Source organism: Amphibalanus amphitrite, unplaced genomic scaffold, assembly GCF_019059575.1.
Source record: "Amphibalanus amphitrite isolate SeventyFive unplaced genomic scaffold, NRLGWU_Aamphi_draft 000534F_arrow, whole genome shotgun sequence".
NCBI lineage: Eukaryota > Metazoa > Arthropoda > Thecostraca > Balanomorpha > Balanidae > Amphibalanus > Amphibalanus amphitrite.
The window spans coordinates 147,642-172,982 of record NW_024882028.1 but is presented as its reverse complement, the minus strand read 5'-3'; the positions used below and the strand labels follow the sequence as shown (position 1 = coordinate 172,982).

Genomic DNA, 25,341 nt, shown 5'->3' with positions numbered 1-25,341 from the left:
GTAATGAGGTAGCCAAGTACTAGGACGAGCAGAATGATTTTGAAGAACGTTCAACCTTTGGGAAATATTAGTGGAAATCCCGGGATTATCAGTACCTTATGGGGATACACAACCATGCCTTGTAGGTACGGTTGTGCCCCATGGCAAAGCTACAATCTTTCACCCGGTGCAGGGGTTGAGCACCCCCAACCATTTTGAAAAATCGACACCCCTGCTGTACAGTATTTCCCCAGATAACCTCACAAGTTTCCCACAACAATCACGGAAATGTACCTTATCTCAACTGCCAATTATTAAAATTATTGTACCATATCATAATAATATCATAACGCTCGAAAATAATATTCATCGCCTTAAACTCAACAGCGGCGCCGCTCAACGCCCACGTTCCGTTGGTGACATGCACGCACTGTCGGCTTCATGTCACTTCATGAACTCGACAAACCCGCGTTGCTAAGCAACCGAAACAGCTGATGCGTACTCTTATCGCCCGCGTACTCTTACCCGCCCTTACCCTACTATTCGTATCGAAGACTTGACCATTACCGCCCCATCGTACACGCTTTCCCCAAGTTTTCCCCCTCCGAACGTTCTCGCAGTCCTTGTCTTCTAATAATAGAGGCTTCTTGGAGGTCTTGGAGTTCTTCACACAAACACGATGATATGCGTGCTATATATTTAACAAACGGAGCACAGCCGCGCACATGAAATGAGGGACAGGTTCGGTGACGCCCGCCCGCAGCAGACACCGGCGCAGCCCGCAGACACGTCATCATGAAGTCAGATCCACGGACAGCTCGCCACAGCATCACCACTGAAACGGGCGGGCAGCCACGACGCCCCAATCGACACCAACACACAATCAATGGGTCCTGAATGATGAGACGCGGCCGTTCACAGCGACCGACATAGACACGAGCACAGCGCTACACAAAACACGTCCCCAAAAACGGGCCACAGCTCAAAACAAAACAATATATAGATGCGTTCTCGGCGCGCAGATCAGGTCACCTCAGATTCAGGTCACAGTCTGCAGAGGCCGGCGGCGGGTCAGCCGGCGCGGCGCGGCGCACCGGCCGCCGCGGCGGCTCCGGTCCCCAGTCGGGCGGCGGCCAGCCCCGGTACGGGCCCTCCGAGCCGCCGCCGCCGCCTCACTGGTGGTACTGGTACGGGTTGCTCGGCTGCATCTGCTGCTGCTGCTGTTGTTGTTGTTGCTGCTGTTGCTGCTGCTGCTGCTGGGCGAGGCTCGGCTGTCGCAGCTGGTTCATGAGCGTGCCCGGCTGCTGCTGCATCATCATCGGGTGTCGCAGCCGCTGGGGCAGACCGGCGGCGCCCGGCGGCCCGGGCGCCATGGCTCGGTACTGGCCGCCGGCCTGCATCGCGTTCACAGTCACGTTCGGCGCCTGCTGAGGACGGAGTGGCACAATCAGAGGGGACAGACAGTCGCAAGATACGAGTCACAACACATACCTATGACTGTATGATCGGTCATTGGCGAACGCCATAGCGGCCGGGGGATTCCACAGTGAACGAACACTTGCCATCACTTGAACACTTGCAGAATTCATCAATATTCTTAAATGTATAACAGGAAAAGATTGGGGCGCAGATAGGCGCACACTTTTCCAGCTATACACCTCTCTTATTCGCCCTATCTTGGACTATAACGCTTTTCTATTTGATGATATAGCTTCTAAGAAAATTGAGTCATTGCAGATTATCCAGAACAACGCTCTCCGTATTATTACGGGAGCTCACGCAACAACAAGTATTATAGCTCTTCACGCGGAATGCAACATCCCTTTTCTCCGACAACGACGTAAACTACAACTCCTTCGCTTTTTCGCTCGCGCCTGTTCTTCCACTAATCAAAACACGCACAAGATCGTCACTAATCGGTATCAGGAAGGTCATCTCTCGTCCGCGCAAACTAAATATCCGGTGATTGCGTATCGAATAGAACTGGTCTTCGCGCGGTTTCAGATTCCCCCCCCCCCAAAGATTCTCCCTACTCCACCCGCTTCTTCTTTCTACATCCCTCCGTTTGAAGGAGCGTCTTTCCTTTTCTCGTCGAGCAAACGTAATACATTGAAAGAGGAATGTTTGCAACTCTTCCACAAGTATAAAGCCAACCACACAGGATATACCTTTTATTATACAGACGGCTCAAAAAAGGGCCGAATACAGCGGCCGCTGTATATTCGGAGGTATATCAGAAATCATACAGGGTACATGATCATCACTCCATATTTACCGCAGAACTTTCCGGAATCCTAGCAGCTCTCAAACACGTAACAACATCCACAATAGAAAAAGCGGTGATATGTACCGATTCGGCCTCAGCCATTATGGCTATAAAAACTAGACGACCTGAGCCAAACCGGCTAGTACATAACATTAAAAAACAGTTGTATAAATTAGGAGAAGGCAAGGATATCAAACTCCTGTGGATACCAGGACATCTCGGTATCCCAGGCAATGAAGCGGCCGATAAACTGGCCAAAGACGCCCTAAATCTTCCACCCAGGAATCATCTTGCTCTCCCTCTTCCTGATTTTTACAATTTTCTCTTTCAATCCTTCCAGGATTATCGACTATATGAATGGGAAGATCAACCATATCCGCATCTTTTCAACATCAAGCCGACCCTCGGCCACTTTTATTCTTCGAATCAAGATTCGAGAATAAAAGAAAGAGTCCTCGCCAGGTTGAGGCTTGGACATACACAACTTACACACCGGTTTCTAATTCTCCGAGCACCCCCACCAACATGCCCACACTGCACCCCACACACATGTTACACCATACAACACATACTACTACACTGCCCACACCTCCACCATCACCGGCGTCACATAACTCAATACATTACTTCACATGGCCTCAACCTGGATCTCCCCACTCTCTTGGGCGATGACCACCCACTTCTCCTCGAAAAACTTTTCGCATTCCTCAAGGACGCGCGACTTCTCCACGAACTTTAACCCCCCGGCCTGGCCTAGTGCCAGAAACTTCCTCCTCTCTGACATTCATCTACGCCGTTTTCTCTCCGCTGCGCCTCGGTTTATTTCTTCGTTGATTGTATGTGCTTGTGATTGATTTTCCATTCTTGCTTAAGGTGACTCCATATTGCACGCTCCGATCAGGTCGATTGGGCCGAGATCGTTGAGCGTCAACACCGACTGGGGGCTTAGCTTTTACTGCCTGGCCTCCGGGTGCCCTTTCCCGCGCGGAGTCACCTCCCTGTCCCTCTTCGTCACCCTCCTACACATTAGCTTAAACGATACAGGGTTTTTTCCCCGCGCTATTTTGGCTTCAGCGCGGGGTTTTTCCCTTTGCAATAGGCGCCGGGTTTTTCAGTTCATAGAACTTTTTCCCTGGCTATTACACCCCACAACCGAACACTGACACCTTGCACAAGTATGACTGTGTGTATGAATGTTAATAAATACATGAACCAATGCTGTGTTTTCGGTTCCAGCACCTTCTTTCGGCACTTCGGCAACAAGTAAGTACTCCCGTTAGCTTTGCCACACCTAAGATAGGCTCCCACGTTGTTATTTGCTCCCGGGTTAACATAAACCGGTTTAACGTAACTTTTGCATCCCGGCCAAAATTGCCGGGTGAACTGTCCCACCGCTCGAGACTGGCACTAGGCTGGCCGAGCAAAAAAAAAAAAAACGATACCTTTCACATCCGATGCTTAGCGTGCTCCCGCCTATAGGTCACGCTCCGCGGCTCACCTGCATATAGTTTGAGCTGGGCCTCATCTGGCCCATGTAGCCGGTCGGGCCTGGCTGCTGCTGGGACCGCATGGGCATCATGCCGGGCTGCTGCTGCGGCTGCATCATCTGCTGCTGCGGCGCCGGCTGGCCCTGCTGGCCGCCAAAGCCCATCGCTGAAACGCAGGGAGATAGGGCAGAGTTAGTCTTCAAGCTTAAGAGCCTTCAACTAAGTTCAAGAGTTAGTAACTCTTGAAGCCTTGAAGAGTTACCTTCCAGGAAGGTTAAAATTAATCTCCTGTCTCAGATGAACTCCTCCCTCCCCCCCCCCCCATCCCACCAAGCCCGTACACCATGATTGATGGCGATATTTTACAATCGCTATATGACACCGCTCACCATTTGGGCCGTTCCCCTGAGACATGACCTGGTTACCACTCCCCAGTAGTTTCCCTGAGTCATGAGCTGGTTACCACTCACCGTTTGGGTTTCCCTGAGTCATGAGCTGGCTCGGCTGGCCCTGTTGCTGCGCCATGTAGGCCGGGTTGTAGCCGGGGTTCATCCCTGGTGGATCACACACGAGGTGTCAGAATTCACGAACGGGTCACATGGGGTACAGTCGTAACAGAGCAACAATCACATGACACAGTATGTGTCTACGAACATTCTTAATACAGATATCAATATCGAAGCACCACCAAGATCGTCTACACATTCACCGATAGCGTCATATAAGGCATTCGACAGGCTAAAATTCTAGCCCATCGTCGAGCTGCTGCCCAGAATATGCAGACTTCGACAACGAATTCTGTGAGTAGCCGAACACCGAGCGGCCCTACAGCGTGACCCAAACAGTTCCCGATGTCGAGAGGCGCCCATCCACCGGGTGACCCCAGTAGCTCGCCGTGCCGGGGCAGGCGGTCACTGACCTTGGTACATGGTTTGCGGCATGGTGGGCCCCGGTCCGGCCGACGGGCCCGGCATCTGGCGCGGCGCGTACACGGGCCCTCCCGGGTGCTGGACGCGAATCTGGTCCCTGCTGAGGACAGCACACAGTATCATCAGTTGGGACAGCGCTGCGGGGAAGAAAGGGGGAAAGGAGCAGAGATTGCCGAGCAGAGTGACTAGAACCCATCGATACGGGGCTAGCTTCGTAGGGACAACAAAACCCAAAGGCCAATCAGGTCTAAGAAACCGTGACATGGTTAAAGATCCCACCACGGTACTCGGACACAACTTTCGCCAAGACATGCTTGACAGTAGAGTCAGAGTCCAGGGACAGGTTAATTCCGGCCGTAATGATGAGCTCCCATCCTCCCTCCATCGTCCCCGAGTCCAGCCGCACCTCATCATCTGCTGCTGCCGGAGCAGCTGCTGCTTGTCCTGCATGCTCGGGTGCATGCTGGGGTAGCCCGGCTGCGGCTGCGGCTGCATGAAGCCGCCCGGCTGTCGGTTGCGCAGCATTGTCGTCAGCGCCATCTTGCTGGCCGACGAGGGGAACCGCTGGCCGCCCGCTGTCAAGAGGTCAGGTCAGGTCAGGTCAGGTCAGGTCATCACGGGACCGGAAAGATAGGATCAACACTCAGTGGACTTATATAGCCGTGACCAGCCAGGGATGGGTTTTCGGTGATGATTGTGATGAAAGACTCGGGGCAGAAAGAAGTGAGCTTCACCCAACGGCCAACTGCGAGTACTCGTACACTAGTGGCTATGAAGTTCTCAGTCCCCTTGGCAACAAATTAAATATCGGTGTCGACTTTCCACATGATTCATCACAGCTCTGCATTGATGGCTGTCGCCCGGAGCTCTCACCTGCGCCGATGGCCTGCTGCTGGTGGTAGTAGGGCGCCGGCGGTCCCTGCGGCCCCTGCTGAGGCGGGAACCACTGCTGCTCGGCCGCGTACATCCCGCCGCCCGGACCGTACTGAGCCATGCCAGGCATCGGCGGCTGGCGACAAGGGCCGAAGAGAACATATCGATCAACTGTGGGGTCAGTGGCACGGGATGGACATCTACTACCACACGAGTCTAGACAGAACAGAATGCTGACTGAACGTCCCCGGCGGTGCGACTCACGCCAAATAGCGGCACGCAGCCGGCGAACAAGCTCATCGTATCAGAAAGCTAGCTCAATGTCAAGCCACAATCCTCAGCCCAGCGGCGGCCAAGATGGCGGCGCTCACCGTGTTCATGCGCGGCGCCATGATGCCCGAGTTGCTGAGCTGCCGGTTAGCGCGCTCGCGCTTTTTGCGCGTTCCGCTGCCGCGCGCTCTTTTGGCGCCGCCCCGCGGCGAGTCGCAGCTGGGCACTTCTGCCACTTTGGTCTCCTCTTTCTGCGGGTCAGACGCGGGGGTTGGACGGCGCGCCTACACACGTGACGTCATACATGACGTCATGTGAGGTCACGGGCAGCAGGCGAGACAGTGAGGCATGCAACGCTCGACATTCAAATGTCAAAGAAACAGCTAAGAGTAGTTAGGGCGCCTTTTACGACCTACCATTTTTTTTTTTTTGCAAGTGTCACTTTTTTATTATTACAAAGATCATCAACTCATATGCATTAAAAACACATCTTAAAAATACAAATACACCTAAAACACACATAAAACCATCCACATAAACACGACTTTCCTCCCTACGCACTACCTACGTAAGAACGCAGCCGTACCCATGCAACCTAATCACTGCACGTTGCACAATACATTCTCGACACTTTACAGTTCCAATTGGAGGCCGTCTGACATGAATGGCCTCCATGCGTCTCTGAATGCCTCTAGGTTATCATTCCATTTCGCCGCACATTTTTCTACCTCGAACATTTTACAAATATATCTCAAAAAGCCATCCAACCTCACATCACCATTCCAAAATTTCTGATGAGTAATGAACTGCTTGGCATACAATATAACCATATTGAGCGATCTTGGACCCATCAGGCATCCAAATAATACAGTCGTGCTGTCAGATTGCAAATGAACACGTCTCCTAACCTTGTTACTGATAGCATCCGAAAGCCTATCCCAGAAAGCACTCAAATGCGGACACGTCACGAAATAATGCTGCAGATCGTCTACCTCACCGCACTCGTCGCAAAAGGGGTCTGGCACCACTTTCCTGCTAAATAAAAATCGTTTAGTGGGAAAATATCGATGAGTTATTCTGTGCTGGAGACTTTGTTTACGACCTACCATAGAACACAGAAATAACTACGATCCAAGTACTTCAAGCCGCTGAGGAGTAAACAGAAATGAATCAAGTGTAACATTACAAAATGTCACTATGTGTAGTACTTTGCTGTCTGTATCAGTCGATCAGCAAAAAATAAACGGCATTTAGCATGAGTGCGTGAGTCACAAACGTATGGGTCGTCTACAGACGGCAATGTCACAAAAGAAGAGCCTTGACACGATAAGCCGACTGCAGTGCATTGTTCACGACTTTTAAACGACAAGTTTCAAAAAGTAACATCAAATATCGTACATCACAGTACTATCGGCATCGGAAGCAGACAGGCAAGCGAAGCGAAGCAACAAAGCAAAGCTAAATCCCACCCTCCTAATGACTGAGCATCAGGGCAAAATATTGGATATGTTTATAATCCTGGGTAAGAATATGTGTATGACAGACGACACTACACAAAATACCTGCGGCTTGGGAGGAAAGACCTGGTAGAAAAGCACTAGATCAAGGTTGTGTTCGAACAATCTAATGAACAAGGTCGTAAAGGATTATAGACGAACGCACATACAAACCAGAAGCAATTACTTATGTAAGCAATCGCTTGAAACAAGTTTGAATAGAATCATCACGGAGTATGCATGCCTTTGGCAAAATGAAAGACGAACACAGGACCGTGACTAATAGCCAATAGCTGTTACATTTAAAGTATTAGTAGTAGGTAGTTATAGGTTTCTTAAAACTGCGTTAACCAAGCAACTAGGTCCTAAAACGCAATGCTGTAGTAAGTTGGCTAAGATCTACCACTACAGTTATGCAGTACCATCATCAGGTTCCGACGCTAGCATTATAATGCTTGATATAGTTCGTTTTTTTTCAAAGTTCGACCCTCACTGTAAACGTCTCTTTGAACACAGCACGAGAATTGGTAGCTGAATTACTGAGAAAACTCAGTGGCGCACAATGATTTCGCAGACGATCAATTGCATCAAAATTATTTCTACCTGGTTCCTTTTTCCCAGACTCGCAGTTCGGTATTTGCATCCCCACAAGGATCGAGGACTTGAAAGAATATATAACTGAACTAATAAATAAATCGCACGGTGTTTAACGTAACAGTATATCATCGGTGTTAGAAACTTATTTTGAAAATATTTGTTCATATCTCCAATACAAAGTGCGCTAACCAGTTTTCTCGGTAATTCAGCTAGCAATTGAATCTCGTGCTGTTTCCAAAAAGATGTTTACAGTGAGGGTCGAACTTAAAAAAAAAACGAACTATAACTTCAGATCGACCTTGTCCTGGCACGTCACACGAACACTAGCATTAGTTAGAACCGTTCCCTCCCCACCCCCGCGCCCAGTGTCCGTCGCGCCGTACCTGTTTCTCCGGAATGGGTTCCAGCTCCTCGGGCGGCAGGGGCGGCCGTTCCAGGTAGTACGTGTCAGACTTGATCATCGCCTGGTGCTGGTGGAATCTGGCCAAGGACAGATAGGAGGTAAATAGTCCCGATGCCATACAGTTCGGACCAAGATATGACTGACAACTCGAATGAGAATGCAGTAAAACGAATACACAATATATAGGCGGCTAAATTACTGACCTCATCATTTTGAAGACCTCCTCGTACTTGCTGATGGTGCGCTCGAGTCGGATGGCGCCGAACCAGGACCAGCTGAGGGGCGCCGGGTTGCGGTGTCCCTCGAGCAGGTCCCACGGAGACACCTTCTGTTTGTCCACCAGGATCAGACCCTGCGCGGGGCACACCGCCACCGGTCAGGGAGGCGAACTCAGTCGATGCAAGGGTACAGCCGATCATACCGGCGCGGTGCCAAGGAACGAGAGAGGCACACTGCACACACTACACCAACCAGTGTAATCTTCTCAATTACAGACTCCATTTCTCCCTACCCATACTGTGACAATATTCGTCACCCCAACTAGTTACATAAAGAAAATTAACGATAGCCTTTCAGAATTGTTCCTGTTTAACTCATTGATATCCGCTGCCCACCGTCTCACCCGCCGTTTCTCGAAGCTCTCGAAGCCGGGCGGCGGCGCCGACTTGAGCTCGCAGTTGACAACCTCCACGGTCTTCTTTGGGATGGGCAGGAACTGTCGCAGGTACTGGATGGACACGCCGCGACGGTCTCCCAGCTCCTGAGAAACACACAAGGAACAGTGACGATTGTTCATGGGTAATGAATACCCATGTGGATAGTTATAGAGAAACGTTTCATACAAAACTGATGTGACATCCTGTGCCTCGGGACGTACCTTTCGCAGTTTTTTGGCGAGCGTCTGGTAGTGTCGCTTGTTCTCCTCCGGTTTCTCGGCCTGCGCGTCCCCAACGACGGCAGAGTGGATCAGCGTGGCCACCATGTCTAACACGGTGGTGTACAAGTCACTGTGGGACGTCATAATATAGTGACGTCAGGCCCACCATGTCCAGCACGGTGGTGTACAAGTCACTGTGGGACATAATAAAGTGACGTCATACCTACCATGTCCAACACGGTGGTGTACAAGTCACTGTGGGGCATAATATAGTGACGTCAGAGTCATCATATCCAACACGGTGGTGTACAAGTCACTGTGGGACATAATATAGTGACGTCAGACCCACCATGTCCAACACGGTGGTGTAAAAGTCACTGTGGGACATAATATAGTGACGTCAGAGTCATCATGTCCAACACGGTGGTGTACAAGTCACTGTGGGACATAATATAGTGACGTCAAACCCACCATGTCCAACACGGTGGTGTACAAGTCACTGTGGGACGTCATAATATAGTGACGTCAGGCCCACCATGTCCAACACGGTGGTGTACAAGTCACTGTGGGACATAATAAAGTGACGTCATACCTACCATGTCCAACACGGTGGTGTACAAGTCACTGTGGGGCATAATATAGTGACGTCAGAGTCAGCATATCCAACACGGTGGTGTACAAGTCACTGTGGGACATAATATAGTGACGTCAGACCCATCATGTTCAACACGGTGGTGTACAAATCACTGTGGACATAATATAGTGACGTCCGAGCCATCATGTCCAACACGGTGGTGTACAAGTCACTGTGGGACATAATATAGTGACGTCAAACCCACCATGTCCAACACGGTGGTGTACAAGTCACTGTGGGACGTCATAATATAGTGACGTCAGGCCCACCATGTCCAACACGGTGGTGTACAAGTCACTGTGGGACATAATAAAGTGACGTCATACCTACCATGTCCAACACGGTGGTGTACAAGTCACTGTGGGACATAATATAGTGACGTCAGACCCACCATGTCCAACACGGTGGTGTACAAGTCACTGTGGGACATAATATAGTGACGTCAGAGTCATCATGTCCAACACGGTGGTGTACAAGTCACTGTGGACATAATATAGTGACGTCAAACCCACCATGTCCAACACGGTGGTGCACAAGTCACTGTGGGACATAATATAGTGACGTCAGAGTCATGTCCAACACGGTGGTGTACAAGTCACTGTGGGACATAATATAGTGACGTCAAACCCACCATGTCCAACACGGTGGTGTACAAGTCACTGTGGGACGTCATAATATAGTGACGTCAGGCCCACCATGTCCAGCACGGTGGTGTACAAGTCACTGTGGGACATAATATAGTGACGTCAAACCCACCATGTCCAACACGGTGGTGTACAAGTCACTGTGGGACATAATATAGTGACGTCAAACCCACCATGTCCAACACGGTGGTGTACAAGTCACTGTGGGACATAATATCGACACCTTTTTTAAACCCCACATCTGTTCTCCGGTGAATTTCCGGGAAGCACGAAAGATCTCTTTATAGAAGTGTCCAATCGTCCGATCCTGATCAAATTTGTGTGTTCGTAAGCTTGCTCTGGCATTGCTTGATCTGCCAAGACAGACAAACTTGAGAAAAATTGAGTGACTGTAACTTTTTTGAAGGTTTCTTACGAACTTGTCTGAACTTCACGGGAGAACAAATGTGGGGTTAAAAAAAAAGGTGTCGATATAGTGACGTCCGAGCCATCACGTACAACTGACGGTGGTGCACGTAATGCTTAGTTGAAAGAGCGACATTACAAATAATACGACAACCTAATCTTAGTCTCGACCAGCCCAGCAGTCATCCACACTTCCGTCCATCCCAAATCCGCCCACCGCTCCCATCTCGCCCCCCTCCCCGGGTCGGCCACCGACCTGTTGTTGTACAGCGTGACCACGCCGTTGGTGACCAGCTGAGCGAGCAGCAGCACCCAGGTGTCGGTCATGCTCAGGTTACCCCGCTGGATGGCGTCGAACACACCGCCCAGCAGGCTGAACCGCAGGTGCAGCGCGCTGTGCACGTGCGCACCCGTCTTGTTCTCGTCCGGAAACACAGTCTCCTTCTGCGGCGGGAGGAGACGGGACATGAATAAGGGGGGGGGCGGTGAACGTGGGACCATACCGCAGGCGGGTGGCTTAATCACCGTAAAAAAGTTAATGTCAATAGGCGAATAGCAAACCAGATTATGAAGACAAAAACCGCAAGTAAGGTTATAAAGCCAAGTGTTTAGTTTACCTTATTACTATCGGCTGTTTTCCGCTTCTCATCCTTATCTTTCGGCTCCTGAAACGAGGAGACAGCAATGATACAACCAAACATGATAACTGAAAGTGACAAACAATCTCGCCAAATCAGCTTCGAAGTAGAGAAACACGGAATGTGATATAGGAACGCTTCAGCTTTTAAAATCCTAAAATGGCTACTGCTCAGCGGAACCACACAAAGTAGCGTACATTTACTTCTCGCTCCAACCAGCCTTCTTTTATCAGTTCACCGCGTCACTCACGTCCTTTCCGTCCCTGCTGATGAACTGCTGGAACTGGACCTGCAGCGACGACACCAGGTCGTCTCGCTGCTCCTCCTGGCCGCGCACACAGCTCAGCACCAGCTGCTTGAACGGCTGGTGCGCCGACGGGCCCGGGGGCGGCGTCGGCGGGCCGGCCGACCCGGTGCCGGAGCCGCCGCCGGCCTGCGAGGAGCTCTTCTTGACCCAGCCGGCCGACTCGAGCACCTGGGTGGCCGCCTGGAGGATGCAGGCCTGCGCGTCGGCCGGCAGCTTGGCTACCAGCGGCGGGATCAGCCACACGAACGACGGCCGCTCGTCGCCGCCGGCGCTGAGGGATGAAGAAACTATTTTATTACACTGATAGCGACATATAATGATTTAAGACTGGCCGGTGGTCCGTGCCTCTTCGTTTCTGGGTCCATCACATGCGCCTCCTCGCGACAGACTACCTCTGGTTAAAGTCATCGACGTACCCAGACCGTTCAAGAGCGCACTACGCGCGTGCTGCTCAGTGCTCACCATAGTCAGCCGCCCCAGCCGCAGCGTACCCAGCGGTATTATCTATCTGAGTAAAAGGTATTCGCCCGGGCTAATCGAGCAGATTCGGCCAAAGACCGAGAGAGACAGACGGACCCATGAAAAATAACGTCCCGTCGGCCCCTAACCGAAAATCTCACTGTCCAGTGTGTACGCGTTCAGTTCCACTCACCTGCTATGTATTCGCTGCGAGCCCTCCCCTCCCTGAAAGGCGTCGATTGTCGCTTTGGCCAGCGTGTGTAGCCACTGGTTATGTTTGTCGGCGCTCGCTCTTCCCGTCTGCTGGTAGAGCAGACGCAGGTCCAGCAGCGCCACACGGATGGTCCACTGGTCGAGCGTCTCCAGTATGCGACTGCACACCTGTCGGTCGCCCGGCGAGTCGTCTACGTAGAAGGCGTGGTTGTCCGGGTGGACGATCATGTGGAACAGCCGGCGCGCCTGGTGGAATGCCGTGGAACGTTAGTCGTGGACCGGTGGAGGGTGAAGTGTGGCCAGTAACACAGTCTTGTTAATGTACTGGGCGCCGGTACGTTTTTCCGCACATGTAATTGATATGTCTAAAGCACGCCTCACTCCTGTGGCTTACTCAGACAACATAACCGAGTCGGCTGATATTTCGGCACCAAGTTCTGAAGCATTGCAATTTGCATATACATGTGCAACAAATATTTATCATCATACGCAACAATCTTCAAATAAACCTTGTTTCCTATCAAATCGAAAATATCTTAAAGGGACTATCCCACCTTCTAAAATGTTGTTAAAACCAGTTAAATTGTGCCCGACTTTATAGATTGGATGACCAGGAACACGGTTCTGGCATTTATTTTTCATTAAACATCTTAGGCTTCCCATATTCCAAACACAAACTTTCAAATATGTGACGTCACAGCCCAAAGTTACCTCCTTCCCTAGGCCACATTACTGTCATAAAGCTGATTCTTTTTACTCTGTAGGCACCACAACAAAGTTCAGACCAAGTTTTAAGCGATTTTTCAACGAACAAACCCATTTAACCCTCGCCGGACCTATTGGTTTTCTACATACGCGCCGGCCGAGGGGGGGGGCGGGTACGACCCCCCCCCTCGCCGTTTCGCCCCTGGTGGAGCTAGCGCGTCGCGGAAAAAACGAGCGTGTGCGCCGTTACGAGACGCAGAGATTGGTGCCCGATTTTAAGGTCCTAGGTCAACCGGTGACCTCTGAGGTCAGGTCAAGTGCCCCAGGGTACGGTTCAGTTTTTGGTGAATAACTTCGCAAAAAACGGCCGCAGAGCCGCGATTTTGGCAGCATCGTGTTCGCCTTGATCAGGCGCGTCGAATGATATACTTTTTGTCCGGGTCAGGTCAACTTGGGGTGTTGACCTCAGGTCAAGGTCAGGTCAGCACCCCCAGGTCACGAAGTTGGTCGAAAGAGGTCATGTCGCATATCATTCGATTCGGCAGGTCTTCCTGAGTCCATTGGTGGCTTTCCCGACTCGCTAGCTCAATTCGATCGGGAGTTATTGACGAAAAACTAATATGACCTTGATGACGTCATAAATGACGTCACGGAAGGTCAACATTGCAAAAGTGACGCATCTAACCTTGCAAGGAGTGCATCAAATCACGATTCTGTGTGCTTGAGATAGTTGGAGATCGTTCCCGGCGCCAGAATAGCAGTTTGAATTTTTCCCCATTGACTTATAATGGTGAGGTCACGAAAATGACCTGACCTCATATGACCTTTAGGAAAAATCCGAGATATACAAGTTGTGAGACTCATAATGGATACTAGATCCTGCAAGTTTCATTTCCCTGTGACATCTCCTCTGGCAGTGAGGGCGTTGCGAAGTTGCGACATCTGAAGACCGTGCAGAGGTTCACTTATGACGTCATAGGTCAGTGACCTGACCTGACCAAAAAATGCGGTTGGTGTCAAAAGATGCGGCTTGGATCAAAGGTCAGGTATGCCAAGTTTCAGCTCTCTATCGCCAGCGTGTTCGGAGCTATCGCGAAAAAACCCTATGGGGGGGGCGGCACCCGCCCCCCCCCCCCTCGGCCGGCGAGGGTTAAATCAGAATGACTAAACGAGGTGACGTCACACTAACGGTCGCTCCATGTTGAAGATAGGGCCTTGTACAAGGCCCATTTTCAAATGAAGGGAACGAATTTCTTCAACACCAAGAGGCCGCGGGGGTTGCAACCTAGATAGATAGTGGTTTCTGAACCTCGCCGCAAACTTGGCATCTCAACTCAAACCCCATGTTAAAGGTGGGATAGTCCCTTTAAAACCTAAAAGCAGGCTCAGCATCAACCAGTTTCAGACAGTAACTTTATATGGAAAAGGCACTTTCCTCCCTTTCCCATAGTACTGCCTCACACTGACCTGTTTAGCGGACAGCATGCGGTCGAGCAGGCCGATGTCGTCATCCCCTTCACCAGAGTGGGACTTCTTCTCCATGGATACGATCTCGTCCGGCGAGCTGAGCAGCTTCTCACGCACCCACGGCTGGCCGCAGATCTGCTTCAGCATGTGGCGAGCGAACTCGGACAGGCCGGCCTTGTTCAGGCCCGACGACGACCGGCTGCCGAGGGGATCTCGGGTCAGACAATATGGTCACGGACATAGGTCACCGGTGACAGGGTCAGATAAGGTCATCGAAAGAGGTTAGAGGTCAAATAGCAGAGGTTAACGACAGGTGTTAGAGGCAAGTGACACTACGCCCATTAAAAAAGGGCACTGGGAACTCAAAAATGGCTGTGTAGTGACAAAAACGCTTTCCAGATTGTGTTCGGTCGAAATACAAGTCTCAAAAGTCTCGTCAGTCCAAGCTTCAATGACCCTAGTTTGATTCCAGCACATCACCCCAGTCCCCCCAAGTGCCAGCACCCAGTCAGGTCCGTCTCACGGCCCGCGTCCGTACCCGATATCGTCTGGCTCGCCGTGGTGGTCCGAGGTGCCCAGGATGGCGCTGATGCTCAGTTCACCGCTGCCGCCCTTGCCCTCCGGGCGGCCCGAGCCGTCACCCACGGTCGCGTCCACCAGGAATATGATGGCCTGGGGAGAACCGAAAACATTACATTACTGCATACTCTAACGCCCGAATCATGGACACAGAGTCATCGGAAGAACAGATCTAAAAAAAAAAAAACACACACACACACATGCGAAACGGACGTGAAAGCCGTAACTAGCAATGTGTGGCGATGGTCGATAAATTACTCATTCACTTGAGACTGATGCATTCGTGTCTCGAATCTTATCCCAACACAACACAATATCGAAAGTAACGTATCCTGATACTCAGCCGTCCAATGATATCCATACACTCAACTCTACTGAATCTCATGCCATCCACCCAGCGGCCAGCCAGTCCATATGCCTGATTCTCCAACCTTGAGCGCACCAAGCAGCGCCGGCACGAGCAGGTTGTCCTGGGTGGCCATCAGCAGGTGCCTGTCGCAGCTGTACTTGAGGCTGCACGGCTGTCCGTCCGAGGCCACCGTGCCGCCGGCGGTCGTGTCGTACCAGCTGGGCTGCGGCTGCTCCGAGGGGATCCACAGGTGGCCGAACAGCCGTAGCATCAGACGCGCTCCTGACTCGCGCTCCCGGTAACCCTTGACTGCGGAGCAGAGTCAGAGACAAGGATGGGATCCTGCTGTATAGCGAATCATGTTCAATATATGTAGCTATTATGGATTCAGTCAAGTGGGTGACAGCTTTTCACGACACAGTCGGGGAAAGCTAGGTTACGGAGGCCAGCATTACACATCGTAGAACACATTAAGTGGCAATACGCTGGGAGGTAAAACAAGACAAACTACCGCTAGTAAATAGTCTCTTCTATCACTTCAGATACACGTCTTCTGAAAAAATCATAATCACAAGTCTACTTGATCCAAGTTTCCGGGAACTCAGCCCCAGCTCGGACAGCCGATATCTCAACCACCCCCTTGCATCACTCACGGCAGAGACACTCGGCGCCGAACCGAATGATGTGCTCCATGTAGATGCAGTGCCGGGCGGCCAGCACGGTCATAAAGAGCGCCAGACTGCGGTGAGTGGAGGCGGCAGTCATGTCCACGGCCGCCAGAACGTCCAGCCAGCTGTCAGAGCCGCCGCAAGCCGCGTGCAGCATCGCTGAGGGGAAAGGCGGGACAGAGTGTAAAATAACGATCAGAAAATAAACTCAAAAGGAATGCGTTCATCATAAAACTTCACTAAATATCCGCCTAAATGTTGTAATTGACACAACTACCGCACACGCAATATTCAAACTGTTATAGTTCGTTTTTTTCTAAGTTCGACCCTTACTGTCAACGTCTCTTTGAACACAGCACGAGAATCGGTAGCTGAATTACTGAGAAAACTCGTTGGCGCACAATGATTTCGCAGACGATCAATTGCATCAAAATTATTTCTACCTGGCTCCTTTTTCCCAGACTCGCAGGTCGGTATTTGCAAACCCACAAAGATCGAGGACTTGTCAGGAAGTGTAACTGAACTAAATAATAAATCACACGGCGTTTAATTTAACAGTATATCATCGGTGTTAGAAGCTTATTTTGGAAATATTAGTTCATATCTCCAATACAAAGTGCGCTAACCAGTTTTCTCAGTAATTCAGCTAACAGTTCTTGTGCTGTTCCCAAAAAGATGTTTACAGTGAGGGTCAAACTTAAAAAAAAAAAATGAACTATAGCTAATCCATCGTTCCCGCAGCTATCCCCTCAGTAATAGCAACAGCAGCCCTCGGGCACCCACCGAGCCACTCTGGCGAGAGGGCGTTGCAGCGCGCCGTCGCCTCGGCCGCCAGCACGGCCAGGTCGTTGAGCCGCTCGCTGTCGGCCGTGCTGCACGCCTCGATCACCACGTTGCACACGAAGCTGTAGCGGTTGGCGCCGCTCTCGTTGAGCGCTCGCACCGCCGACGGCTCGATGGGCCGTGTCGGCGCCGTCAGGTACTCGGCCATGAAGGCGGCGTTGCGGCTGAACGACGCGCCGCTCGGCTTCAGCGGCGTGTTGAACAGCTGCTTCAGCTTCTGGTAGGCGTTGCTGAAGCTCTCGAAGCGCGCCTCGTAGTGCTTGGACTTAAGGAAGCTGCAGCTGCTGTAGAGGTGCACCAGGTGCGCCAGGATGCAGCGCTCGGCGGAGGAGCAGTCGGTGTGGTTCCTCACGTGCTTCACCACCTTGCAGAGGCCTTCGAAGATGGACGCAGTCTGGTCCTGCGATACTGCCAACGACAGATAGGTAATGAATGAATAGTCAAACGAAGGATAAGCAGAGTACGTATTCTTCACAACAGGAAAATATGGACCTAATCCCAAATGGTCCATTGCTAACATACTTCACCCATCAGTTCCCTCCAGCATCAAAACAGACTGCCATTAGTTCCATAGCGTACTCACATATGAGGGTGCTGTGGTAGCGCCGGCACGCGCCGACGATATAGAGCGCCATCGATGTGGCGAACGTGCCGGCGCGCACCGAGTTCTTGCTGTGCAGCTGTCCCTCCACGTCGGGCAGTTCGCGCAGCATGTTGACGCAGCTGTCGAGCAGGTCCCGGATGTTCATCGCCAGCTCCATCAGGTCGAACAGGAAGCTGACGTGCTCCACCACCGGCAGGTAGTTGGAGCTGCCGGCGGCGAAGGCGGCCAGCATCTCCACCACCTGGGTGGCGCACTGGTGCGTCACCTGGTGCTGGTCGAAGAACGAGAGCGCCTGGAACCGCTGCACCACCGCCTCGAACGGAAACTCGCCGCGGCTCTGGCGCTTCACCTTGCCGCCCTCGGACACGTCGATCGAGAGCTTCTTGCCGAACAGCTTCATGATCTCCTTGCTGGTCTTTTTGACGGCGTGGCGCGCCTCGTCACGCGCCCGCTTGACGCCGAACAACAGGATGTGGCGCTGTTTGTCGTCGTCTGTGTACGCGTCGTCCTGAAATAGAAATAGAAATAGAAGCGTTAGTTAAAAGAAAGATGGAAGTGGGAATGGTGACAATCTATAATGCACCAATGCTTATGAGATGGGGCATTCATTTAATTACCTACCACAGTGCTAAGTGCAAGCCACACTATTTGACGAAAACATTAGGAAAATGACACTTCATGATTCCGCAAAAGTAAAATAGGCGTGTTTCCAGATCATTTCCCATCTCCCCGCTCGTCACTGCCAACGTCCTACCTGCGGCAGCGGGAAGTGAGTGGTGTAAATCAGGTGTCGGTTCCGCCTCCGTCCCTCCAGCTTCTCCGAGTGACCGCCGCCCAGCGAGAAGGCCTCCCGCGGACTGTCCGGGTTGTCCATGTCGGCGTTGGTCGACTTGATGTGCTGCACCAGCTTGTCCAAGTCGTCGTCAATGTCCAGCTTGTCGTCGTCGTAGTGCTCGGGACGCGCGAAGGCGGCCGCCGACTGGGCCGGACTGGCCGGGTTGGTGCGCAGCTCGCCGCGCGAGATAAGCGTTCGTAGGTACTGGTCGTGTGAAAACACGTCGTGTCGGGTCAGCTCCAGAAAGAGCAGCACCAGACTGGCGAACGTCGGCCGGCTGCGGCCGCCCAGACCCACCGAGTCCAGCACCGGCGCTGACGTGTCCAGGAAGCGGAACAACAGGCTCTGGTAGATGTAGGCCGGGTACGAGCCCGAGCACACCGACTCGCGGTCGTCGCCGTCGCCCTCGGACGCTGTCAGCTCGGCCTGGCGTTTCTCCAGCAGCATGGCCACGGCCGGCGCTCGGTGCTCGCCCAGCCGCTGCGCCGACACGGCCCACTCGCACAGCAGCTGAACGATCGCGTCGTCCGACGGCGCGCCCTCGGACGCGTCCCGGCTCGCCGGCGGAAAGATGCGCGCGTACAGCGTGTCGAAACTGTTGGCGTCGTCGGCGCGGTGCCACTTGTGCTGGTCGAGCGCGTCCAGGGCGGCCAGCACGCGGCCCACCGTCAGCTCGGTGGCCGTCTGTACGGACCAGCGCAGGTCCGAGGCGCGGCTCCGCTCCAGCACGTCGTCCTCGACCCGGCGCAGCCGCTGGCGCCACTCGGCGTTGGCGGCGCTCGGCGGCAGCGGCAGGCCCGACGGCAGGCACGGCAGCAGGTCCAGCGGCGAGCCGCCCAGCGGAGAGCTGCTCGGCGGCGCGCCCTTGCCGTCGCCCAGACAGTTCCACACCAGCGCCGTCGGGTTCTTGTAGAGGATCGTCTGCAGCACCGAGCTCAGGCCGTACACGATGCTCTCGTAGAAGTTGCAGTTGACCAGTCGGATGAAGGCGGCCACCAGCGGGTTGCTGTGCACGGGCTGCGCCGGCGGCGGCGGCGGAGCGCCGCCCTCCGCGCCCAACACCGGGCTCTGCGGCCGCCCTTCGGACGCCTCCATCTCGGCAATCATGTAGTTGAGCTTCTTGCACGAGTAGTAGGCCAGCTTGCGCGCCAGCAGCTCCGAGCGCGTGAACTCGCTGACGTACTGCAGCAGCAGCGGCACCACCAGCTTCAGCAGGCCGTCGTCGTGGGCGCGCGCCCGGAACACGTCCAGCACCCACTCGAGAAACGTCTCTCGGTCGAGCAGGCCCTGCTCGTACATGACGCCAGCCAGCTGCGTGCCGTACTGCCACTGGCGCAGCGCCACCTTCTGCTCCTCGGACGAGCCGCCGCCCAGCGGCGAGAAGCCCGACACGGGCGGCGTCCACGAGTAGTGCTCCTCCAGGCGCGCCAGCTGCTCCTTCAGGAACCGCTCCAACGTGTGCGTCCACTCCTGGGTCTGGTCGGGCAGCTGCCGCTTCGACTTGTTCTTCGTCTCGGCCACCGCCATGTAGTACGCCGACGACATCTTGATGAGCCAGCAGGCGCGCACCGTCGGCACCGAGTAGTCGCACAGCTTGCTCAGAATCTCGTCCTTTTTGTTGAAGATGGGCACCTTCTTGGCCAGCACCGTCAGTGGTTTGTTGCCCACCAAGTCCGTGAGCCATATCTCAGCGGCCGCCTTGGGCCTGGTGGGTACCGGCCAGTAGTTGTCTCGGTGGGAGATCGGCTGTTTCTTTTTACCAGTCTCCGGGAGTGTGTTGATCTCGATCTTCTTCAACAGCACCGCCGAGAAGTTCTCCAGCATCTGGGGAACAAAAAATAGAAATGAAACATCAAATGCAAACATGCAACGTCTCGATGAAAAGTCGTACCTACACGATATGTAATAGCCCCGAGGCCAAAAACACGCAGGGGGGAAGTTTGTTGAGCACATCCCATCCTCCTACCCAAATGTGTGCTTCCAGGAATAAATTTAGAATTTCAAATCCAGCGTATGAACATGGCCGGGGCGGAGCTCACCGACGTCAGGTTGACGTGCACGGCAGCCGCTGCCAATGGTTATCCTCGTCGGGCGTAAAAAGCGAGAGCAAATTGGAGCCTACGGGGCTCTTCTAGCCTCACAAAGTCATTATTTAGTATGCCATAGTATTTAAATGTGCATTATTATAAAGAAACATGTCATAAAACACTTCACAAGAAGAAGCAATAGGTCCTTTTCTCTCTGCAGAATCCCAAAACAAGTATGATTCTGTAAGGCTAAGGCCTAACGAATCTGAGACTTCAAGCTTTCAGGTTGTGGGTAACAAGACTGTTATCCTCCTGTGCTGTAGTGAAGGTTAAGAAGGAAGGGGTACTGTACGAACTCAGATGTTAGTGAACACGTATTGCTCCAATTGAGAGCTTGTTAATGCATCTTTTTTCACATAACTTAGTGGTGACTGGCGATGGCAACATAAGGAAAAATAGATTCATGTTGCCATCACTAGGATGCTACATGATACGGTGACATAGTCAGAGGGATTTAGGGGCAAAGTATTGTCCAGCCAACTAATGACACTCAGTGTCCTGCCAAGTTCCCAGCCAGGTAGCCAATACAAACTTTGACTTTGAAGGATTTCAGGAAGTGAGGCCTCTTCATGAGGCCTGTAGCTCCCATACGTAGTTTTGTTTTGAATAGGCCATGTGTTTATCTCAGTCCGGACTTGCGTCTACGTTGAAAATCAGTGGGCTTGAAATATGACCTCTTCAGTTAACAGCGTCGCCATTCCAGTTCATACCACTTCTCGCACCAAAACTGATCCAGACTTGATTTAAACGAATTCAAGGACGGCGCAGTCACCACATCTTGCGGTAAGCTATTCCAGTCGTCAATTGCTCTAACTCCCAGATGATGACGTCTCACTGTTTTGACAGCTAAGGGTTTCCTGAGTCGCAGCTGGTGTCCCCTGGTGCGATGCTCTCCTGCTACGGGCTCAAACAATGGGTCCATCTGCATTTTGCCAGTCATGATTTTATACATAGTGAGCATGTCACCTCTTTTTCTCCTGTAGACCAGACTTGGCAAGTTCAACTTCTTAAGTCTGTCCTGGTATGACAGTTGGCGTATTTCTGGAACGAGTCGGGTTGCACGTCTTTGAATTCTTTCAATTTTCTTCTGATCACCGATGTACGTGGGGCCCCAAACGATATTTCCGTATTCAATTATCGGCCGAACTAGGGCTTTATACAGCATGGACATTGCTTTTGAGTTAAGAAAATCAAAGGATTTCCGAATCAGCCCCAGAATCGCATTTGCCTTCTTCATTGCTACTGCCGTCTGATCGTGAAAGGCAAGTTTTTCGTCAACTACGACTCCAAGATCCCTTTCATTGGTGACGCCGTCGATCATGTTCCCTGCTATGTGATATGTGTGCCTTGGATTTCGGTGGCCGAGGTGCAGAGTATGACACTTGTTTGTGTTTAGAGGCAGCTGCCATATAGATGTCCACTTCACAATAGCATCGATATCACTCTGCAGTGCCTCAATATTTTCTTGTGATGTCACATCTCCGTATACCTTGGTATCGTCTGCAAATAACTTCAGTGGTTTTGATACGACAGACGGGATATCGTTGACAAAGATAAGGAAACACAGAGGCCCCAGCACTGAACCTTGTGGGATTCCACTATCCACGCTTTTCCACCCTGATAGTTCACCGTCAACATTGACCCGCTGTCGCCTCCCTTTCAAAAAGTCTGACATCCACACATGTAGCTTCCCTCTGATTCCATAAGCTGCTAGCTTTTTCAAAAGTCGTTCGTGAGGCACGGTATCAAGTGCCTTTCTGAAATCTAGATACACTACATCAACTGGTTTCCCTTGTTCCAACATATTCGTCCAGTCTTCCATGCATGTAAGAAGTTGCGCCTCACACGACTTCTTTGGAAGAAATCCGTACTGGGAGTCTGTCAGTAATCGATTCCCAAGCAGGTGTTCTAGTACAGCATCTCTGATCAGTGACTCCATGATCTTTCCTGGAACGGACGTGAGACTAATCGGTCGATAATTACCGGGGTCTCTGCGACTTCCTTTTTTAAAAATTGGTGTAACAATTGCTTCTTTCCATTGTTTTGGCAGTATTCCACTTTCCAGGGACTTTCGGAAGATCAGGCTAAGTGGCAAGCTGAGAGAACTCGAGAGTTCCTTCAAGACGCGTGGGTGAAACATGTCAGGTCCTGGAGACTTGCTTGGATTTAGCGACACCAGTTTCGTTGCCACAGCTGCTGGGGTTATGATTATGTCTTCAATTGGTTCTCCTTCGTAAACTTCACCAATTTGCGGCATCGTCTCGAGATTTTCTTTCGTGAATACGCTTGAAAAGAACTTATTTAGCACCTCGGCTTTCTCTCTGTCAGTTTCTGCGATCGTTCCATCTCCCCGGTTCAAGCTCTCCACTGTCACTCGGGTCTTCGTCTTAGTCTTCACGTATGCCCAGAAGGCTTTTGGCTTCTCTTTTATCTGCGAAACCAGATTGTTTTCAAACTGCTTCTTCAGCTTTCTGGACAGTGCTCTAAGAGCATTCCTAGTCTTTCTATAAGTGGCAAAGTGTTGCGGCTGGCCTGTGAGTAAATACAACCAATACAAGTAAATAAAAACAACCTCTAATTAGTTGAAATGTGTTGAGAGGTTTCACAGATCAGCATAAAAAGCCTGAATGTAACACCAGCACACCCCTTTGTGAGCATCACTAAGAGTGTGAAAGAAAAGAAAATGGGACACAGTAGGTAGGTACAAAAAGCACTTGGTTCATTACACAGAACTTGGTCCATTACACAGAACAATTAATACAGATATAATCAAGGTCAATTATAAGAAAGCTTTTTTTCAAACTCAATCACTGAGTCATGATAAACTGACATTAAATTGGCAGTATTCCAGTAACCTGTCAAACATGAATTGTTTGAAACTCTTACCTTGCTAGCATTGATGTTAAAATTCTTCCCAGAGCCATACTCATCAGAGGTGCAGGGTGATGCATTGAAACCTTGTTTTACACTGACTGAGGTCAGTTCATCCTGAAAAAAGTTGATTCAATGTCATCTATATGAGTCACCAACAGTCAGTCTAATTTGTAACCTTCCTATGATTTAGTACCTTTCACAATGCCAAATAACATCTGCAAATCTGAAGAGGCAAAGAAAGCTGATGAACCACATTTTTGGCAGACAAGAATTAGGGCATGTCAATGAGAATTTTGTCACTATCTTATCTCAAATCCATATAACCACTGTCATGTTGTGAATTTTAAGCAGGTTTCCCTTATAATTTAAAATTAAACTGTATGCATTTTCTAGTACCCAAAGCTAAGGACACTGCTAAGCTAATGTTGTTACAAAGTATTGAAAATAACTTATCAAAGCTATTCAGGCTATTCGTCTCTCTAGAATAACTACACACCTCTTTTTGGTTTGGAACTTGAGGATATACATCTGGCGGTCCCAATCTTGATTTTCGCAGAGGTTTATCTTCACAGTTTACAACAAATGCCATCTTTTTAGCAAATGCTCAGTGATATTCTGAAAAACAGCTTGCTTCAGAATCATTGGTTACAGCCTACAAGCAATGCACAGAGAATACAAGCACTCTTCTAGTGATATAAATTGTATCTTATAATGAATCTTATAAAGAATGCACCTGCCACAAAACATATACACAATACCTCTAAAGTAGGTGAGCACCCTATAGGTAGAGCCATATGTACCATTCTTATTTCTAGTCATATTGATGATAACCAAGATTCAAAAGCAAGTCCAGACTCACTCCTCTTGGGTAGTAGCAAAGCAGGCATCACAGTTTTGTTTTTGCAGCCATGGAAAGGCACTTTACCTGGATGCTTCTTTCTAGTCATACCAAACCAAATGAAAACAAGCCTTACCTAACCTGGCCCAACCTAACCTACAACCTATAGCCTAAAACATACAGCCCTAAAACATATTTGTAGGCTGTACACCATATTTGTAGGTGGTAGGTTACAGGTTTCATTATAGGTTGTAGGTTAGGTTAGGCCAGGTTAGGTTTGGTTAGGAAGCATTTCAATCTCCAGGCATGGCACAGAATATCTCTCCTTGGTTGCGAAAACGAAGCATGAAAGGTGACGCCTGCTTTACTGCTACCTTCCTTTCACATTCACTAGGTTGAATTACCTAATTTACTCAAGTTACAAAGCCTATTTGCTTCAAATTATCCAAAGATTGCACATGAATATCATGCTTGAACAAAAACAAGTGTGTACAGAAAACTCATAGCCCATAGGCCTAACAAAAACAAACAAGTCAGATGAAGCACCATACCCATCCGACCAGTCAGCTGCTAACCAAAGGCTTTCTATAGGTACTATTGCATAACTTACACGCTGTTGCAAGCGGCGGGCAAGTGTGAGCGTGGGAATAATAAGACCGCCTGCCTTGCCGGTTGCCCCGTGCCCGGGACTCGGGTCTCGGACCCAAGTTGCTGGGGGCGAGGATCTTATCCTCGATCTTATCTCTAAGCCAGAACGCTTCCCCAAATCAAAATGACATGTCACATTTAAGCCAACTTTTGATAGATTTAGAAATTCAAGCACACTTCCCCCAAAAGCCTACGACTGTGTTGTTTACTAAGCGGCTTCAGGACATCAAAGTGGCGCAGCATCTGCGCCATTTAATGGAAAGTTTTGTAGTATTTGACGCCAATATCTATTTTTGTGTATCAAATTGACATATTTCTTAATATTAATGCTCAAACCTAATTATTCTTTGTACATCTATTATAGTTT

General features: G+C 50.8%; 1 protein-coding gene across 2 annotated transcripts; it reads right to left on the bottom strand.

Moving 5' to 3' along the window:
• Positions 1-659: 659 nt before the first annotated feature.
• On the bottom strand, positions 660-25,150 carry LOC122393416 (mediator of RNA polymerase II transcription subunit 12-like). Of its 2 annotated transcripts, XM_043389381.1 has the most exons (25): positions 24,937-25,150; positions 23,985-24,103; positions 23,501-23,602; positions 18,447-20,351; positions 17,672-18,200; positions 17,029-17,496; positions 16,231-16,404; positions 15,660-15,886; positions 15,188-15,321; positions 14,650-14,848; positions 12,458-12,723; positions 11,749-12,076; positions 11,478-11,525; positions 11,117-11,304; positions 9,178-9,307; positions 8,923-9,060; positions 8,504-8,652; positions 8,281-8,377; positions 5,906-6,055; positions 5,535-5,670; positions 5,068-5,236; positions 4,652-4,761; positions 4,203-4,286; positions 3,744-3,898; positions 660-1,406 (listed from the first exon to the last, which is right to left on the bottom strand). In XM_043389381.1, the coding sequence occupies exons 2-25, from the start codon at positions 24,075-24,077 to the stop codon at positions 1,152-1,154; spliced, it is 6,234 nt and encodes a 2,077-aa protein (XP_043245316.1). In that variant the 5' UTR covers positions 24,078-24,103; positions 24,937-25,150; the 3' UTR covers positions 660-1,151. The 2 variants fall into 2 exon arrangements, with proteins under 2 accessions (XP_043245316.1, XP_043245317.1); XM_043389382.1 differs by lacking the exon at positions 24,937-25,150 and having other exon boundaries at positions 23,985-24,144.
• Positions 25,151-25,341: the final 191 nt, after the last annotated feature.